This window comes from Glandiceps talaboti, chromosome 7 (assembly GCF_964340395.1).
Source record: "Glandiceps talaboti chromosome 7, keGlaTala1.1, whole genome shotgun sequence".
In the NCBI taxonomy this organism is placed as follows: domain Eukaryota; kingdom Metazoa; phylum Hemichordata; class Enteropneusta; family Spengelidae; genus Glandiceps; species Glandiceps talaboti.
This window is the reverse complement of record NC_135555.1, coordinates 15,318,728-15,333,228: the sequence shown is the minus strand read 5'-3', so window position 1 is coordinate 15,333,228 and position 14,501 is coordinate 15,318,728. Positions and strand designations below refer to the sequence as shown.

General features: G+C 36.0%; 2 protein-coding genes across 2 annotated transcripts in view; one reads left to right on the top strand and one right to left on the bottom strand.

The window, feature by feature from the left end:
• LOC144437625 (uncharacterized) overlaps window positions 1–7,281 on the top strand; it is a 53,955-nt gene extending 46,674 nt beyond the window's left edge. The window contains exons 33-41 of the mRNA XM_078126605.1: window positions 274–390; window positions 629–745; window positions 1,244–1,360; window positions 2,131–2,253; window positions 2,679–2,798; window positions 3,359–3,517; window positions 4,037–4,288; window positions 5,137–5,213; window positions 5,617–7,281. Coding sequence (XP_077982731.1) covers window positions 274–390; window positions 629–745; window positions 1,244–1,360; window positions 2,131–2,253; window positions 2,679–2,798; window positions 3,359–3,517; window positions 4,037–4,288; window positions 5,137–5,210 — 1,079 coding nt within the window. The 3' untranslated portion in view covers window positions 5,211–5,213; window positions 5,617–7,281. The remainder of the gene's footprint in view (window positions 1–273; window positions 391–628; window positions 746–1,243; window positions 1,361–2,130; window positions 2,254–2,678; window positions 2,799–3,358; window positions 3,518–4,036; window positions 4,289–5,136; window positions 5,214–5,616) is intronic.
• Window positions 7,282–9,173: 1,892 nt separating this feature from the next.
• Window positions 9,174–11,882, bottom strand: LOC144438001 (toll-like receptor 2 type-2). The gene has a single exon (XM_078127034.1). The coding sequence runs from the start codon at window positions 11,880–11,882 to the stop codon at window positions 9,174–9,176; it is 2,709 nt and encodes a 902-aa protein (XP_077983160.1).
• Between the last annotated feature and the right edge of the window lie 2,619 nt (window positions 11,883–14,501).

Below are 14,501 nucleotides of genomic sequence, written 5' to 3'. Positions count from 1 at the left end.
TTATTGTACAGAGAAGACACAGTGTACTTTTCAACTGTCACTGCGATAAAAACACTTTACAATGACTGACATAATGTATAACCGCTAGGTGTTGCTGTACATTGTACGAGGGCGCTTTTAAAGTGACACTACATCAGAAAATGATAAGGAATTAATGGAGTGCATCTGTGCCAAGTTTCACAATTCTAAAACAAAGTGTCTGTAATGCATATGGGGCTTATCCGCCTGACAATAATGACCACATAATTTGTCTATATATTGTTATGTATATAGTTGTGTTACCGTGTGCTGCTAACCCATGTCTCAATGGAGTATGTGTGAATGTTGATACCACAACCTATCAATGCACCTGTGTTCAAGGATGGACTGGTGCAAATTGTGATGTCCCAGGTAAGTCACTAAAATACTAATCATTTTAAATTTGAGGGAAATAAATAACATACAAATTTTAGTCAAACAGTACCATTCACCTGCACATCATAGTGAAAGGACACCACAATAGTGAGCTATGATTAGTAATCTGTTTTTGCCCGATTTTAAGCATTCTAGTAAGAAAGAGCAATACACCACGATCTAAACTTGTCAATAAACATAATGATAGTTTAACTGTATGTTGTTATTTGCATAGTTGTGTTACCCTGTGATGCTAACCCATGTGTTAATGGAGTCTGTATGAATGTTGATGCAACAAACTATCAATGCAATTGCGTTCAAGGATGGACTGGTACAAACTGCAATACTCAAGGTAAGTCATGAAAAAATCTATCTATTTAACTTTGATGGCAAATCCCTCCAGTAATCCAACTCGGCAAGTGACTCACCAACATATTTTTCTTTGAACATCAACATTTCTCAAAATTATGGTAACTTGAATTTGACAAACAATGTTGTTCTTCGGTACTCCTTTGCAAACTGTCAACAAACATCATTAAATGTAAATATCTCTTATACATGTATGCCACTGGTGGTTCACCACTTCCGCTCGCCTCGACAACCAGAAGTAGGCTTCTAGCATGATGAGCATACTGAGTTTGGCATGGCCAATATAACCGACAGTAATGGCCACCTTTTACAACGAAATGTTTCACCAATATTCAGTTTTTATTCATTTTGCATCATTTATGGTACTCCTGTAAGAGGGTTCAACAAACCCGACTGTCCATACAAATAAATAAACATGGAGTGAAATTACAGACAAATTAACTTGACTGATGGTAATGTGATTTCATCTTGTGTCCTACAGTTGGGTTACCCTGTGATGCTAGCCAATGTGTCAATGGAGTATGTGTGAATACTGGTACCACAACATATCAATGCAACTGTATTCAAGGATGGACTGGTACAAATTGTGATGTCTCAGGTACGTACAATATTGGCTAAACGATATACAAGATTAGATCACAGTGACCATTGTCTCAAATTTCATGACTCACTCTTACTCAAAAAATGACAGTATCGAAAATAACCATAAAAGTAACATTGTAAGCATACACATGATTGATAACTATTACCAATTTATTGTATTTTTTTCAAAATTTATAGCACATTTTGAAGAAAAAATACTTTCAAATTAACAAAACTTACAGTTTTGATAAAGCCGAGGCACTTTAGCCTGTAGCCTACCTGTAGAGGTGTAAGACTAATGCTACTACACTATTTCCACTGACCTTTTGATTTTTAGAATTTTCACTCGTCCAACGCGTCTACCGATAGTTTTTACAACCACCAGTATTTCCATGTCATTCCACCAGAGAACGTGATTGGTCGAATACATAATTAGGCAAATGTAAATCGCAATCAGGTCACATGGTGAATCCGTTTTCATGCTTTTACGTGGGAAACGGATTCTACTTTATGGTAATTGTTTGCATATGTTACGTGTGGTGGGGCTGGGCTTAATACCAACAGATCGTAGAAGAGTTGGACGAGCAAAGATTCAAAATATCAAAATGTCAGTTGGGAGAGTGAATAAAGTGTAGTATTGTTAGTCCTACATGTCTACAGGTAGGCTACTTGATCTCTCATACATAGCAAATGTTTTATTAGTGAAACATTTTCAATACAGAAAACATTACCTATCAGACAAGTGGTTTGTTTCAACATTACACCTATTTTTGTCTTCATTAACAGTTGTTACACCATGTAGTGTTGGTTTAAACCCATGTGTGAATGGACTGTGTCAAGTTGTCAATACAGTCTCCTATCAGTGCACATGTAATGTTGGCTGGACAGGAACGAATTGTGACCAACAAGGTAATGCTAACAAGCCATATTTACCATGAACAAGAACAATTATTTTACTAAGTCAATGGTAAATCTTGGAAAGGTTTCATTGCAACTACTCTCCATTTGTGTGTTAATTTCAATGATATTCAAAGTCTTGCCTTCTACAAGTATCCCATAGTAAAGTAAAATGTTTTGGATCATTTGTGAAGCTAGCATATAATACTACTATACTTCTTGCACACTTATGCAAATATATGTAAACAAGTATGCTAATATACATGCAAATTAGCCCCCCCCCCCCCATTTTCTGTTTACATCTATGGAGAACACTGGATTCATATATCTTTAACATTATAATTAATTTGAGTTTGCATTTTATTCTGTCGGGTCGGTTACCGTTGTTTTCAATAATTTAAAAGGCATTATATTTTATTTGTATGGGTATATTTCAGCGACCAATATGTGTACGAGTGAAACCTGCCTCAACGGTGGCATTTGCCTAAACGCAGACAATTACTTCATCTGTGTTTGTCCAAACGGGTATCTTGGACCAAACTGTCAATACTTGACAGGTAAACAAATACATTTTTATAACCTTCTGTGTCTGTGAGTAACGTTTTCATTGATTGTATGCGTACTATGTATCAACACTCTGTATAAAAATATCTGTACTTTGGAAATTTTGAAGATGTTTACCAGTTTTTTGTTTTACTGTTCGAAACAGTAGAGTAACAGTAACTTTTTGTAAGCAATACATTAAAGGTGTTGAGATCAGTAAATAAAGTCCAGTGAAATGATTTTGGGTTTTGACCTTAAAAATCAATTATAAAGGTGGAAACGTTACCCAGAAAGCTAAAGTGGGGTAGCACTGCAACATTTGCCTTGTGACTCGAATTGCCGGAATAGAACCAACATTGATGACTTTTTGGACAGGTAAAGCAGTAGTTGAATAGAATTCCACAATGTTCTGTGAAAGTTGACTTGGTTTATCAGTCCTGCTGTAACATATATCATTGAATGTTTCTCTAGAATGAATGAATGAATGAATGAATGAACTATCAATAATTTGTACTCAGATCACGTGATTGATTATTGACATCGAGGAGCTAACGAAATTTAAATTCACTTGTAGTTACACAACCTAATGTTGACGCCTGTGTTACCAATAATTGTCTAAATGGTGGTGAATGTTTCAACAGCTATCATAGCTTTATGCAATCAGCCCTTCAACCAGAGTACGCATGCGCATGTGCAGTTGGATATTCCGGCATACATTGTCAGATACCAACAGGTAATGTAGCCATATTTCGTATTTTTTTTAGGCCCTTCTATTCAGGGTAACAGCTTGAATGATATTTTACAGACATGAACATCACATGTTTAGCAAATATCGAATGATGTGCAACACACACACACACATGCACGCACGCACCAACACGCACACGCACACGCACACACACACACACACACACACACACACACACATATATATATATATATATATATATATATATATATATATAGTTTTGGTAGTAACTCGGAGTTTCAAGCATTGCTCGATCATCAGTCTGATGATCGCGCAATGCGTGAAACTCCGAGTTACAACCAAGAAAGAGTTCCAGTACTACCAAAACTATTGCACTCTGCCACTGCGGTATAGATCACTGTCTTAGCAGATTGATACTCACCGATATATATATATATACATTATAGTATATATATATATACATAGTATATATATATTGCAACGTCTGTATACTTAGGCTCATAATATGCTAGCGCAATAATCGAACTGTGTTCGTCTAAACAGACATCGTACCCCCAGCAAATCTGTGTGCAGATGTCATCTGTTTGAATGGTGGAACCTGTAAGAACATATGGTATAGTAGAACCTTCGAGACTAAAACAATATGTGAGTGTGAGCTTGGTTGGACAGGAGATGTCTGCGAAATCCAAGACCAGTGTGCGAACGATCCTTGTGTGAACGGTAGATGCATTAACTATGGGACTTTCTATACATGTACATGCGATGAAGGATGGTCTGGAACGGATTGTGATCAAGGTAATTTAAATGCAGTTAACATTCCGGAAAATGATGCTATATGACGACTGATAAGAAATTAGCCGTACAATTCAAGGTCTTTAAGATTGAAACGTCAGCATATGTACAAGCATGCCAATATTTATGCATGTGGTCAATTTGATACCTATTGAATGTCCTGATATGATTGCCCCATTATACACTAAATCCTTAGTCCAGATATTTAACCCTGGGTCTTCTATAGATAAAAACCTTCTTGGCAGAATCCTAAAAAATAATACTCGTGAAAGTCGCTCCAAGGTCTGTACTCAAATTACATCTTGTCTCATGAAAAGCATCAACAATTGACTTTGAGATATGGAATCCATTATTCTTTTAATTGCCCAGAGAGTGAAAGCTGTCCTTATATTGCAAATCCGCAAGGTATCAAGTGCACATTATGTTGCGCTTACTAGCTAGCCCTGAATTGCGGCCGACAGCTAGTTCCAAGAAACCCTCATTGTGTCGATCCCGGCAACGAATTGTATAGTCCTGTAGTTCTCTTTTCTGTATGAATAGTCTGTTAACAGGAGATAGCAATCTTGGCTTAAATCATCCTCGCCAGAAAAAGACTTTTTGTTTGTTTGATTGACTGCGTGAACGAGTGAGTGCGTGTGTCTCTGTGTAAACTATATAAGTACCTATATGTACCTATGTACAATGTATGTGTGCGTATATGTATGTGAGTCTGTCTCCGTTGTACCATACTATCTTCATACCTTTCTCACTGGGACCATGTGGTCTTTCTAATCATGATATATTTCCATAATATAACTTATCCATTACTTCAAAATGACAAAAATATTGATTGCTACATACAATTTCTTTAGCAAATCGACGAAAGCGTGATGTAAACGAAAACCAAAGCTTTATTGGTAATATCATCGCCAAAGTCCTTCGTTAACAGGTTAGTTAAAATAATTTACCAAATTATTTCTATAATTTGTTTATGAAGAAAGTCATATTCTATAACAATCTGATCAGTAAGCATCACCTATTCAATATTGACAATGAGAAAGTCTATTTTTTATTTAAATCAAAATGTTAAAATTAATGTAAGTGAAATTATTAATGTATTGATTGATTGATTGATTGATTGATTGATTGATTGATTGATTGATTGATAGATAGATTGAGTGTTTGTTTGTTTGTTTTTCGTTTGTATGTTTGTTTGTTTGTTTGTTTGATTAATCAATCAGAAGAGTTCCAAATATACCTAAAGTCAAATTGTGTACATCTTTCTTAACCTGAGTATTATAATATATATTTTATTTACTATGAATGTAAGTTTTCCAATTCTCTTCTTACAGCCCCGTTTTACACTGGATGATGGATGATACGGAGCTGACACCTTATATGTATCAAGATAATGATACACCCCAACTGGATTTGTCATCGACCAATATATGTTTAGATACTGGTGGTGTAACATACATACTAACATATCATTAACGTCAATAAACATGAAATACTAAACTCTTAAAAGATAAATATTATGCAGGATTAATTTTTGAACATGCAACTTTTAAAATGAACATATACTAAAATAGGATTAAATTGGTTTCATATATTGAAACCGCACTTTTTGTAAGCTCAGTTTTCAAGTTTGTTGTTTAATTTGTTGATCGTTCTTTGCAAACTCAAATGATCATAAGAACTTACTTTAAAGACAACTTTTACATAAATCAAATTTCTACTTTTGAAAAGAAAGATTTAAAACAATATATTCAAGTCAAAGAAATTAAACTATACTCCTTTGTTAACTATTCTTTGTTTTCCCATAGAACTAATCATTAGTCGGCGGCCATATTGGATTCTAAAAAAGTTTCATTTTGATACCATTCTGACATCTACTTAAGAAATTGAATGGCGACCCGTTCTTACTCCAGTAAGCACACCCGGAAAATATAAAATCTTTTCGAAAGAACGCATTATTGTATTTTTGCATTCGCTATGTTCTTGTCTGCTACATCATATGTTGTATATTAAACAAACGAAGAAAGCTATTGTTGCATTAATTAACAGTCATTAACAGTCATAAGTGCAATACAAATGTTGATACCTTCATCAAAGGGACTCTTATGTTGAAGGGAGAGTAAATGGCCAAAAGGCAACACTCCATTCCTTTCCTTGATTAGTGTACTTTTTGTATCACTCTAATCATCATCCATACTTGCTTTTATAAAACATCATTATCATACATCCTTCAGTGATTGGCTTAGATCGTGTCACGTGGGACAGACTAGTGACGCATAGTGACCTCAATTTGCATGTACAAGTCATATTAGGTTAGGTTGTGACTATGGAAGAAATATATGCCTTAGAATGCGATGTGGTATAAAACACTTATTTCCTTGCTTATTCGGGCACTGGTAGACATCATATTGCTCATCAGCTTTCAGCCTCAGCAAATAGGTGCTGCAGAACATCCCTCGGGATAATTGACGTCTACTCGTGCCCTCATATAGCTAGGTAATAAGTGTATGATAATTCAATAACTTCTATTTTGTACACCATCTTTAGCAAGTACTGTATAACATATTTCTTAATACGATAGTTGAAATTTTGTTATGTAAATCCAAAATACTAAGACATTGGTGACTTTGCAATACCAGTACAATTTTTAAAATTCCTACATTAACAGCATACATTTTTGTGCTGCTTTTAAATAATATTCGTTTAATATCAGCCTATTTTGATTGGGCGAAATCGATGCATGGTGCAAAATGATCATTATTCTATGGAATAAGAAGGTCTGTATTCCCTAACACTCGTAATATCTGTATCATTAGTACATTACCCAATGCGAATCGTTATGTATATACGAATTCTTAATTTAGCATTGGTAAATACTAATTTTTATTTTGACTATTTTGATCAGTGTACAGTAATTAAACTTCTACAGTAATCCAGAGACTGAGTATTGTCTGTCGATTTCTGATTTGTACGTGCCAATGCATAATAAAAGATCATAATTTTTATCAGTGATAATATGTAGATGTGTGTAAATATTTATACTAAAATGACACCAACTTATGGCAACACTGGAGTGTTCGAAATGAAAGATAGCTTGTATATTTATTTTTTAGACTTGCAGCTCCTGACATCAAAGGCATTCAGGACTACAGTCGAAGGATCAAATATAAAGACTAGGGGCATTTAACTACCTATAACACTATTTAAATTCATCGTGGAAGAACTAAGATTCAACACAAGTTCTCTCCTTCCATTTTAGATTGAGAAACAGACATGTTTCGAACAAATCACCTGCCCTTCAGTGTCGAACCGGATGATCCAAATTTTGTTGGAAGTGTTGGTGGAGTAAACCGGAGGTGTGAAAACATTTTCTTTTTCACACCTCAGGTTTACTCAACACCTCCAGCTATATTTGGATCATTCTGTCTGATCCAGTTAGATGTTGAAGAAGGTCAGGTGATTTGTCTGTTTCTCAATGTAAAGTGGAAGAAGAGAATTTGTGTATTGATTACCCAGGTCTAGATTGGCCAGATCATACCGACACCTACATAAGCTATTACAGTACTGTGAAATGAGGCGCTCCAATGAAAATCGCTGATCAGGAGAGATCGATCAGTGTCTTTTACTAAGTTTAAACTGTGAAACGTTTCTGTCCGTTAAGGAATTACATAATTTCTACTACTAGCACACACATGTACAATAAGCTTACTAATGTACATATTACGACCAAACACAGATACAAGATATAGTTCGGACATAAGCTTACTAATGTACATATTACGACCAAACACAGATACAAGATATAGTTCGGCTTTGTCTGACAAGAATATCAAACATGCACCACACCAAAAATAGTAACTATATGTACATTTAAAAACATGTTGCTTTATTCTTTTGTAAACAGAGTTTGAAAATCACTGCTGAAAGATATCATTTGATTTACTAAAAACATATTAACCGTAATACTGTATAACAGTTGAATCTCTAGAGTTTTTAATTCTTTCCATGAGCATACTTACTACAGTTTTGAACAAAAGATGTGAATATTAAAATCAACCCCAATATACATTCCAGTGTAGACTCCTATACATTTTTATAGCTATATGTAAACACGGCAAAGTGCAATTATAAGTCAATACACAGCACTATGAATTAACTACACATACACATCTATCCAGGGATAGTAAGTCTGCCATTACATTGGTTAAAGCACTGTACATGGATATAGATGTGAGTTGCATTTATGGCATCTCACAGTCTATCCACAAATCAAAGGCCCTCTAAATCAATGGTAGTTATTTTATAGCTGACGCACAGTAACAATGGAGATACAATAAAGAAAACTTTGATATCTATATATTGAGATACAATACACATTCTGAAAATATACATTAGTTAAAGCTACAACATATCAGCATCAATAAACGAGCAATGTTACAATTTTTTTAGACCTTTTCCAATGATTGAAATTCATGCTTCTTTATCAGGCTAGTAAGAGTAACAATATTATAACAAATATCTGAAAACCCTAGAAGATACAATAATGAGAAAAAACAAAAGGAACACAAGAATATACAATATGCATATACAAAAACACGATATGTGTAAAACATAATAAGGTTGATCAAAACATTGAATAGCATCGTCAAACATGATATTTAACGTTTTAGCTGCGTTTCGCTCAAAGCTCTCTTAAAACAAGCTATAATCAGAAACAACATCAAAACTATCATTATTGAAATCATCCCAGCCTCCATACACTAGAAATACTAGTGTGTGTGTGTGTGTGTGTGTGTGTGTGTGTGTGTGTGTGTGTGTGTGTGTGTGTGTGTGTGTGTGTGAAACCTCTAGCCTCTTTTAAACTACAATTGAAAAGAACTACAATAGTTAATTAATGTCGTACTTCGGCCCTTCTGTTAACTCTATTTTTAGATCTTAATTTAAGTTTTAATCTTTCCCAGAAAAGCTTCCTACCAATGTTATTGTCGGGCCAAGTTATATAATTCTTCGTTAGGAAGACAGAACGCAAATTCCGGGGCATTTTGTCATCTGGGATGTGTTCTAGTAATACTAGTACAAGAACATCTCTTCTATCTGCGAATAGGGGATTTTGAGCCATTCTCATCTCGTAATAACACCACTCACTTTCTGCAAAGCCAGGTGATAATATCAACATAGTTTTGTGGCTATTCTCTATGCTGTATATAATATTGTCAAAGATATCAGCACCTGGCATAAAGTCACGCTCGTGTAAACAGAGTTTGAAATTAGGTGGATTAATTTTTTCTAAGTTAGGAACTAGCTGTTCCATTACCCAAGGTCTGTCATCTTTACTATAACAAACAAAAGCATCATATTTCTTGTTTAGTGGTTCTTCTTCATCAACATTGACTTGAAGTTGATAACCTCCACCTTTCAGTTTTATCTGGAAAATAGCATGTCTGATGTACCAGCGAAATTTAACACAAAGGGATATACAGATTGTAATAAAGGCAAAAATGCAAGTGATTGTCACACTAACAGTCAGTAACACATTACATTCCCATCCAAAATCTAAATCATAAAGACGTGTTCCTGCTTTGTTTTTTGGTGTTGCACAGGAAAATAAATAAGGATATTTCAAACTTACAACTTTATCAGTTTTCATCCACTTAACAAATGTTTCCATGTTGCATTTTGAGCAGTCAAATGGGCTCTCCTGTATATTCAAATATTGCAGGGTTGGGATCAATTGTGGATTTATATTTGATACTTTGATACCTGTCAATTCAAGTGTACGGAGATGATTCAGCTCACTGGGGTGAAAGTCAAAATGTTGTAAGTTTCCCCAGATGATAGAAAGCTCTTCTAAATTTGGAAAAAAACTTAGAAATTGGGAATCTCTCAACATGTCTTGAAAATGCAACGACATTTGAAACATTCCTATGAATGTAATGTTAAGAAAGGTCACATCTGTGATATCAAAATCAACACAGTGAGAGAAAAAAGCAAGTTTGGTCAGTGAGGGTGGATAACGTTCTACTAACTGACTCATTTCAAGGCACTGTAAGCTGTCATCTCCAATTATATATAATTCCTGTAGAGATGGTAATTCATCTCTATGTAAATAGGTCATACCACGTAAGGGCAAATTCAATGTCTTAAGGTTTTTTAGGTTATTCAGAAGATGTGTATTTTCAATTTCAAATGGGTCTACATCAGAACCACTTAGTTCGAGGAACTCTAATGACACTAAATCTGAAAATACATTTTGTGGAAACGACCGAATAGAGTTATAAGAAATATCTAAATGTCGAAGCTGAGACAGGTTACTGAAGCTGTCGGTATTCAAACTAAGTCTGTTACTTGCAAGATCCAAATATTTCAGAGAGCTCAATTTAGCAAATGCATGCGAAGGAATTTCACCTGCAAGTTTAATTCCTCGAAGAGAGAGATTCTCTAAAGCTGATAAGCCACTTATGGCTTCTAAGGGGTTAGCAACATCAAGTGATCCAGCCTCGTGATAATACATGTCCATCATATTCAAAGTGAGTAACTTGGGAAGTCCTTCAAACGCTTTCATTGAAAGACTGATTAGTTTGTTTGCACCGATGTCCAGTAACTTTAAGTGTGGTAACCATTGGAAACCTCCATCAGGAAGACTCGTCAAGTTATTCATTCTAAGATATAGTTCTTCCAGTGAAGTGTCCCTAAGACCTCTGAAGGTGTTGTTAGTTATGAAGTTGAGTGGTAGGCGTTGGTTGTTTAACTTTAAGGTTTTGATGCTGGAATTTTTGAAGACATAAAGAACATCAAGACTCTCAATCAATCTAGTTGTAAGTAAATTATTTGAGAGATCGAGCGACATAACATGATTTAGATTTGTGAAAACTTCTGGTCTGAGAGCGACTATGCCGTTTGAATTTAAGTTGAGTTCAGTGATTTCTATATCATCAAATTGAATTCTGCTTAGAATATCATCATCAATACCACAATTATTAAGTGACACACTTTGGAGTTTCTTGAAACTTTGGAAGTTGATATCAGTACAGTTTCCAGATATTGTGTTGGAATCAAAGTAAATAACCTCAACGTTGATGAGCTGTTGAAGAGGTACAAGTGTGAAACACAAGAAATTGTTCCTTGATAGGCTGATTTTTCGTAACTTTGTGAGATCTGCAAATATATCATTTGGTAGTTCAGATAAGTTATTTCCAAACAAATACAGTTGTTGTAGATTGTGTAGTCCAGAGAAAGTTGACGATGATAATGTTGTCAGTTGATTTGAAGATAAATCTAGTACTTCTAACTTCACCATAGAAGAGAAAACATGTTCACCAAGAGTTGAAATACTGCTGTGGCTGAGTCTCAGATCTACCAAATTTCCAAGACCTAGGAAACTGTCTGGTGATAGATTTGAGACGGTGTTGTAGGATAGTTCCAAGTGAGTTGTAGATGGTGGCAGATCATTAGGTAGATGGTACAGCTCCCTATGTGTACAGTCAATGTATGTGTAGTTGTAGATTTTACATGGTATTGATCCTGATGGAGACACTGTCAATCCGAATACCAGCAATACATACAGCATGGATAGGTACCGGAACTCCATTTGTACAGGCATAATCCTATTATCAGAGTTAATATACACATTATGTTACTGTATGAATAATTTAAGTTAAAAGTAATATCGTAAAGAAAAACAAGGCCAATCAATGCCACCAGGAATATAATCTTCCTGTCCCCGTCTGTATGCCAGGTTTGTTTTTAACACAACTGAACTGATAATAATATCCAGTAGTGCTATTAGTATGGTGCAGTGTCTGTCTATATGTGTGTGTTTGTGTTTGTGTTTGTGTTTGTGTTTGTGTTTGTGTTTGTGTTTGTGTTTGTGTTTGTGTTTGTTTGTTTGTTTGTTTGTTTGTGTTTGGTTGTTTGTGTGTGTGTGCGTATGTGTGTGTGTGTGTGTGTTTCTGTGCATGCGTATGCGTGTGTGCGCGCGCGTGCGTGAGTGTGTGTGTGCTTGTGGAGGGGGTATTTTGAACGTCTTTACATAGTTGGCACGCATGGTTAATTATCAAATTGTACGGCGTTTAAAAACATTCCGACCTTGGGAATAGAACCCCCTAGTGATAGTTTTATCATATGCTTGCCTTGATGAGCATACTAGCTACTTGTGCAATGTTCACGGCATAGAAGTAAAGTACTCGCAAGTACTGATGGAATGCTGGTTTACAATCGGCTGCCACCGATAGGGCATGTAGTTTGTTGGTGGTTGTCTGGTAGGTTTGGTCGCCTGATTATAGTACTTATAAGACCTTGTTTGGTTCTGGTTACTCCATCCCACCTAGTTTTTCACACCGACCCTACACTTTTTTTACGTGCTCAAGAAAAAAAAATATATATATAAATCCTACCTCACCTATTCTAAAACTGAGCGTAATCGGAACCACACAATGTTTTTGTTAGGTCTATGAGCACATAGTCATGTAGATGTTCATTCCAGTGCTGCTGTCTACCTTTAATCCCCCCCCCAGCACGTCGGAGGGGACAGTCGTGCTATGCACTATCATATAATTTAAGTTCAAATGTGCAATTGATTGCAAGGTTGTGACCACTGGACGTAATTTGGACAAAGCACATAATTATATCATGGGATACGAAAGCCTATTAGAACTTCACACTTCACACCTCGTACTTCGCACTTCACACTTCACACTTCCTACTTCTAACTTTATTTGCACGCAATGCATCATGGGTATTGCATTAGTGTCAAAATGGCGTGTGAAGTATGACGTGGGAAGTGGGAAGTGGGAAGTGTGAACTATGAAGTGGGAAGTGTGAAGTGGGAAGTGTGAAGTGTGAAATCCTAATAGGCTTTCGTAATGGGAATAAGTATCTGAAATTATCTGTAAATGTTTATCATGGTGTAAACTTAAGTCAAGTGCGATGATCAGCATTGAGACAATAAAGAAAATATTCTCTCCCATCAATCAATGACAAAACAAAGGAGGAAGTTTTCAATACACCTGATATATTCGAGAAATTTAAACGATGGGAAATACAAATTAAATCAAATTATACCTTATAATGTGCACGTGGCTATAGGCTGACTTCACTTTGCTGGTAGGCTGGCTTCACTGGTACAGTCTGTCTTCACTGATAGGCCGACTTCACTTCACTTCACTGGTAGGCTGACTTAGCTCGATGCCTTGACACTCAACTTGCCATGCTAAGAGAGTCACCAATAGCAATTGCCAGCGAGTTTTTAAATTGTATTGGAGTACAGAACATAGTCTGTGCTGCCTAGGCGTGACTCGAGGTTGTGTTTACAGTGAATGCTACTGGGCCTCTTTATATCAACGTCATCTCATACGTGGAGGCGGCATTGTTTGTTTACTTAGGGTGTATAGCGACACGTATATATCTCAGGCTGGGCTGTATACCTACATGTAAGGGGGCATGAAAATTCTGGTGGTCTGAAAGGGGGCTCTGACATAGTTTGCTCATGATTTGAATCAAATTAAACCTCAGAATCAGTTGTTCACCGAGTAAATTTAAAAATTTCTCTCGAAAACCTGTATTCGAAATATTTTGCTCATGATTTGGATATACCTCAGGAGGTCATTTACCGAGTAAATTAACAATAACTTGTCGCGGATTCGCCGCAATATCATCAAAAACCTATATTCAGTGGTGAGTTGGGTGACAGCCATGAGAATGTATTTGTGTATGCCTTCCTCTGTCTGTCTGTCTCTTTTTCTCTGTCTGTCTGTCTGTCTGTCTGTCTGTCTGTCTGTCTGTCTCTGTCTGTCTGTCTGTCTGTCTGTCTGTCTGTCTGTCTGTCTGTCTGTCTGTCTGTCTCTCTCTCTCTCTCTCTCTCTCTCTCTCTCTCTCTCTCTCTCTCTCTCTCTCTCTCTCTCTCTCCATTTGTGAACATTCAAACCTTAGGAGCATGTCGTTTACCTTGAAATTTGCAAAATTGTACACTTCACTTACCTACCATACATTTAATTGTGAGGCAGTCAATAGCCAAGCAAATGTATGAGTCTGCCAAATTATCTCTGAAAAGTTAAAGTGTAGGTAATTTAGCCATACAGTAAAATTGGGGAATTGAAGACAATTTTCATGTTCTCTATGGCTTTCAATAATGTGCATGATTTTGAAATTTTATGCCATTAAATGGCCTCCTACATGGCCTTATTTGTTTTAAAGTGCTTACTGTGGGAGGGGGACGCCCACT

Excerpts from the sequence above, each read along its gene's own strand:
- LOC144438001 (XM_078127034.1), bottom strand. The coding sequence starts at position 11,882 with ATGCCTGTACAAATGGAGTTCCGGTACCTATCCATGCTGTATGTATTG.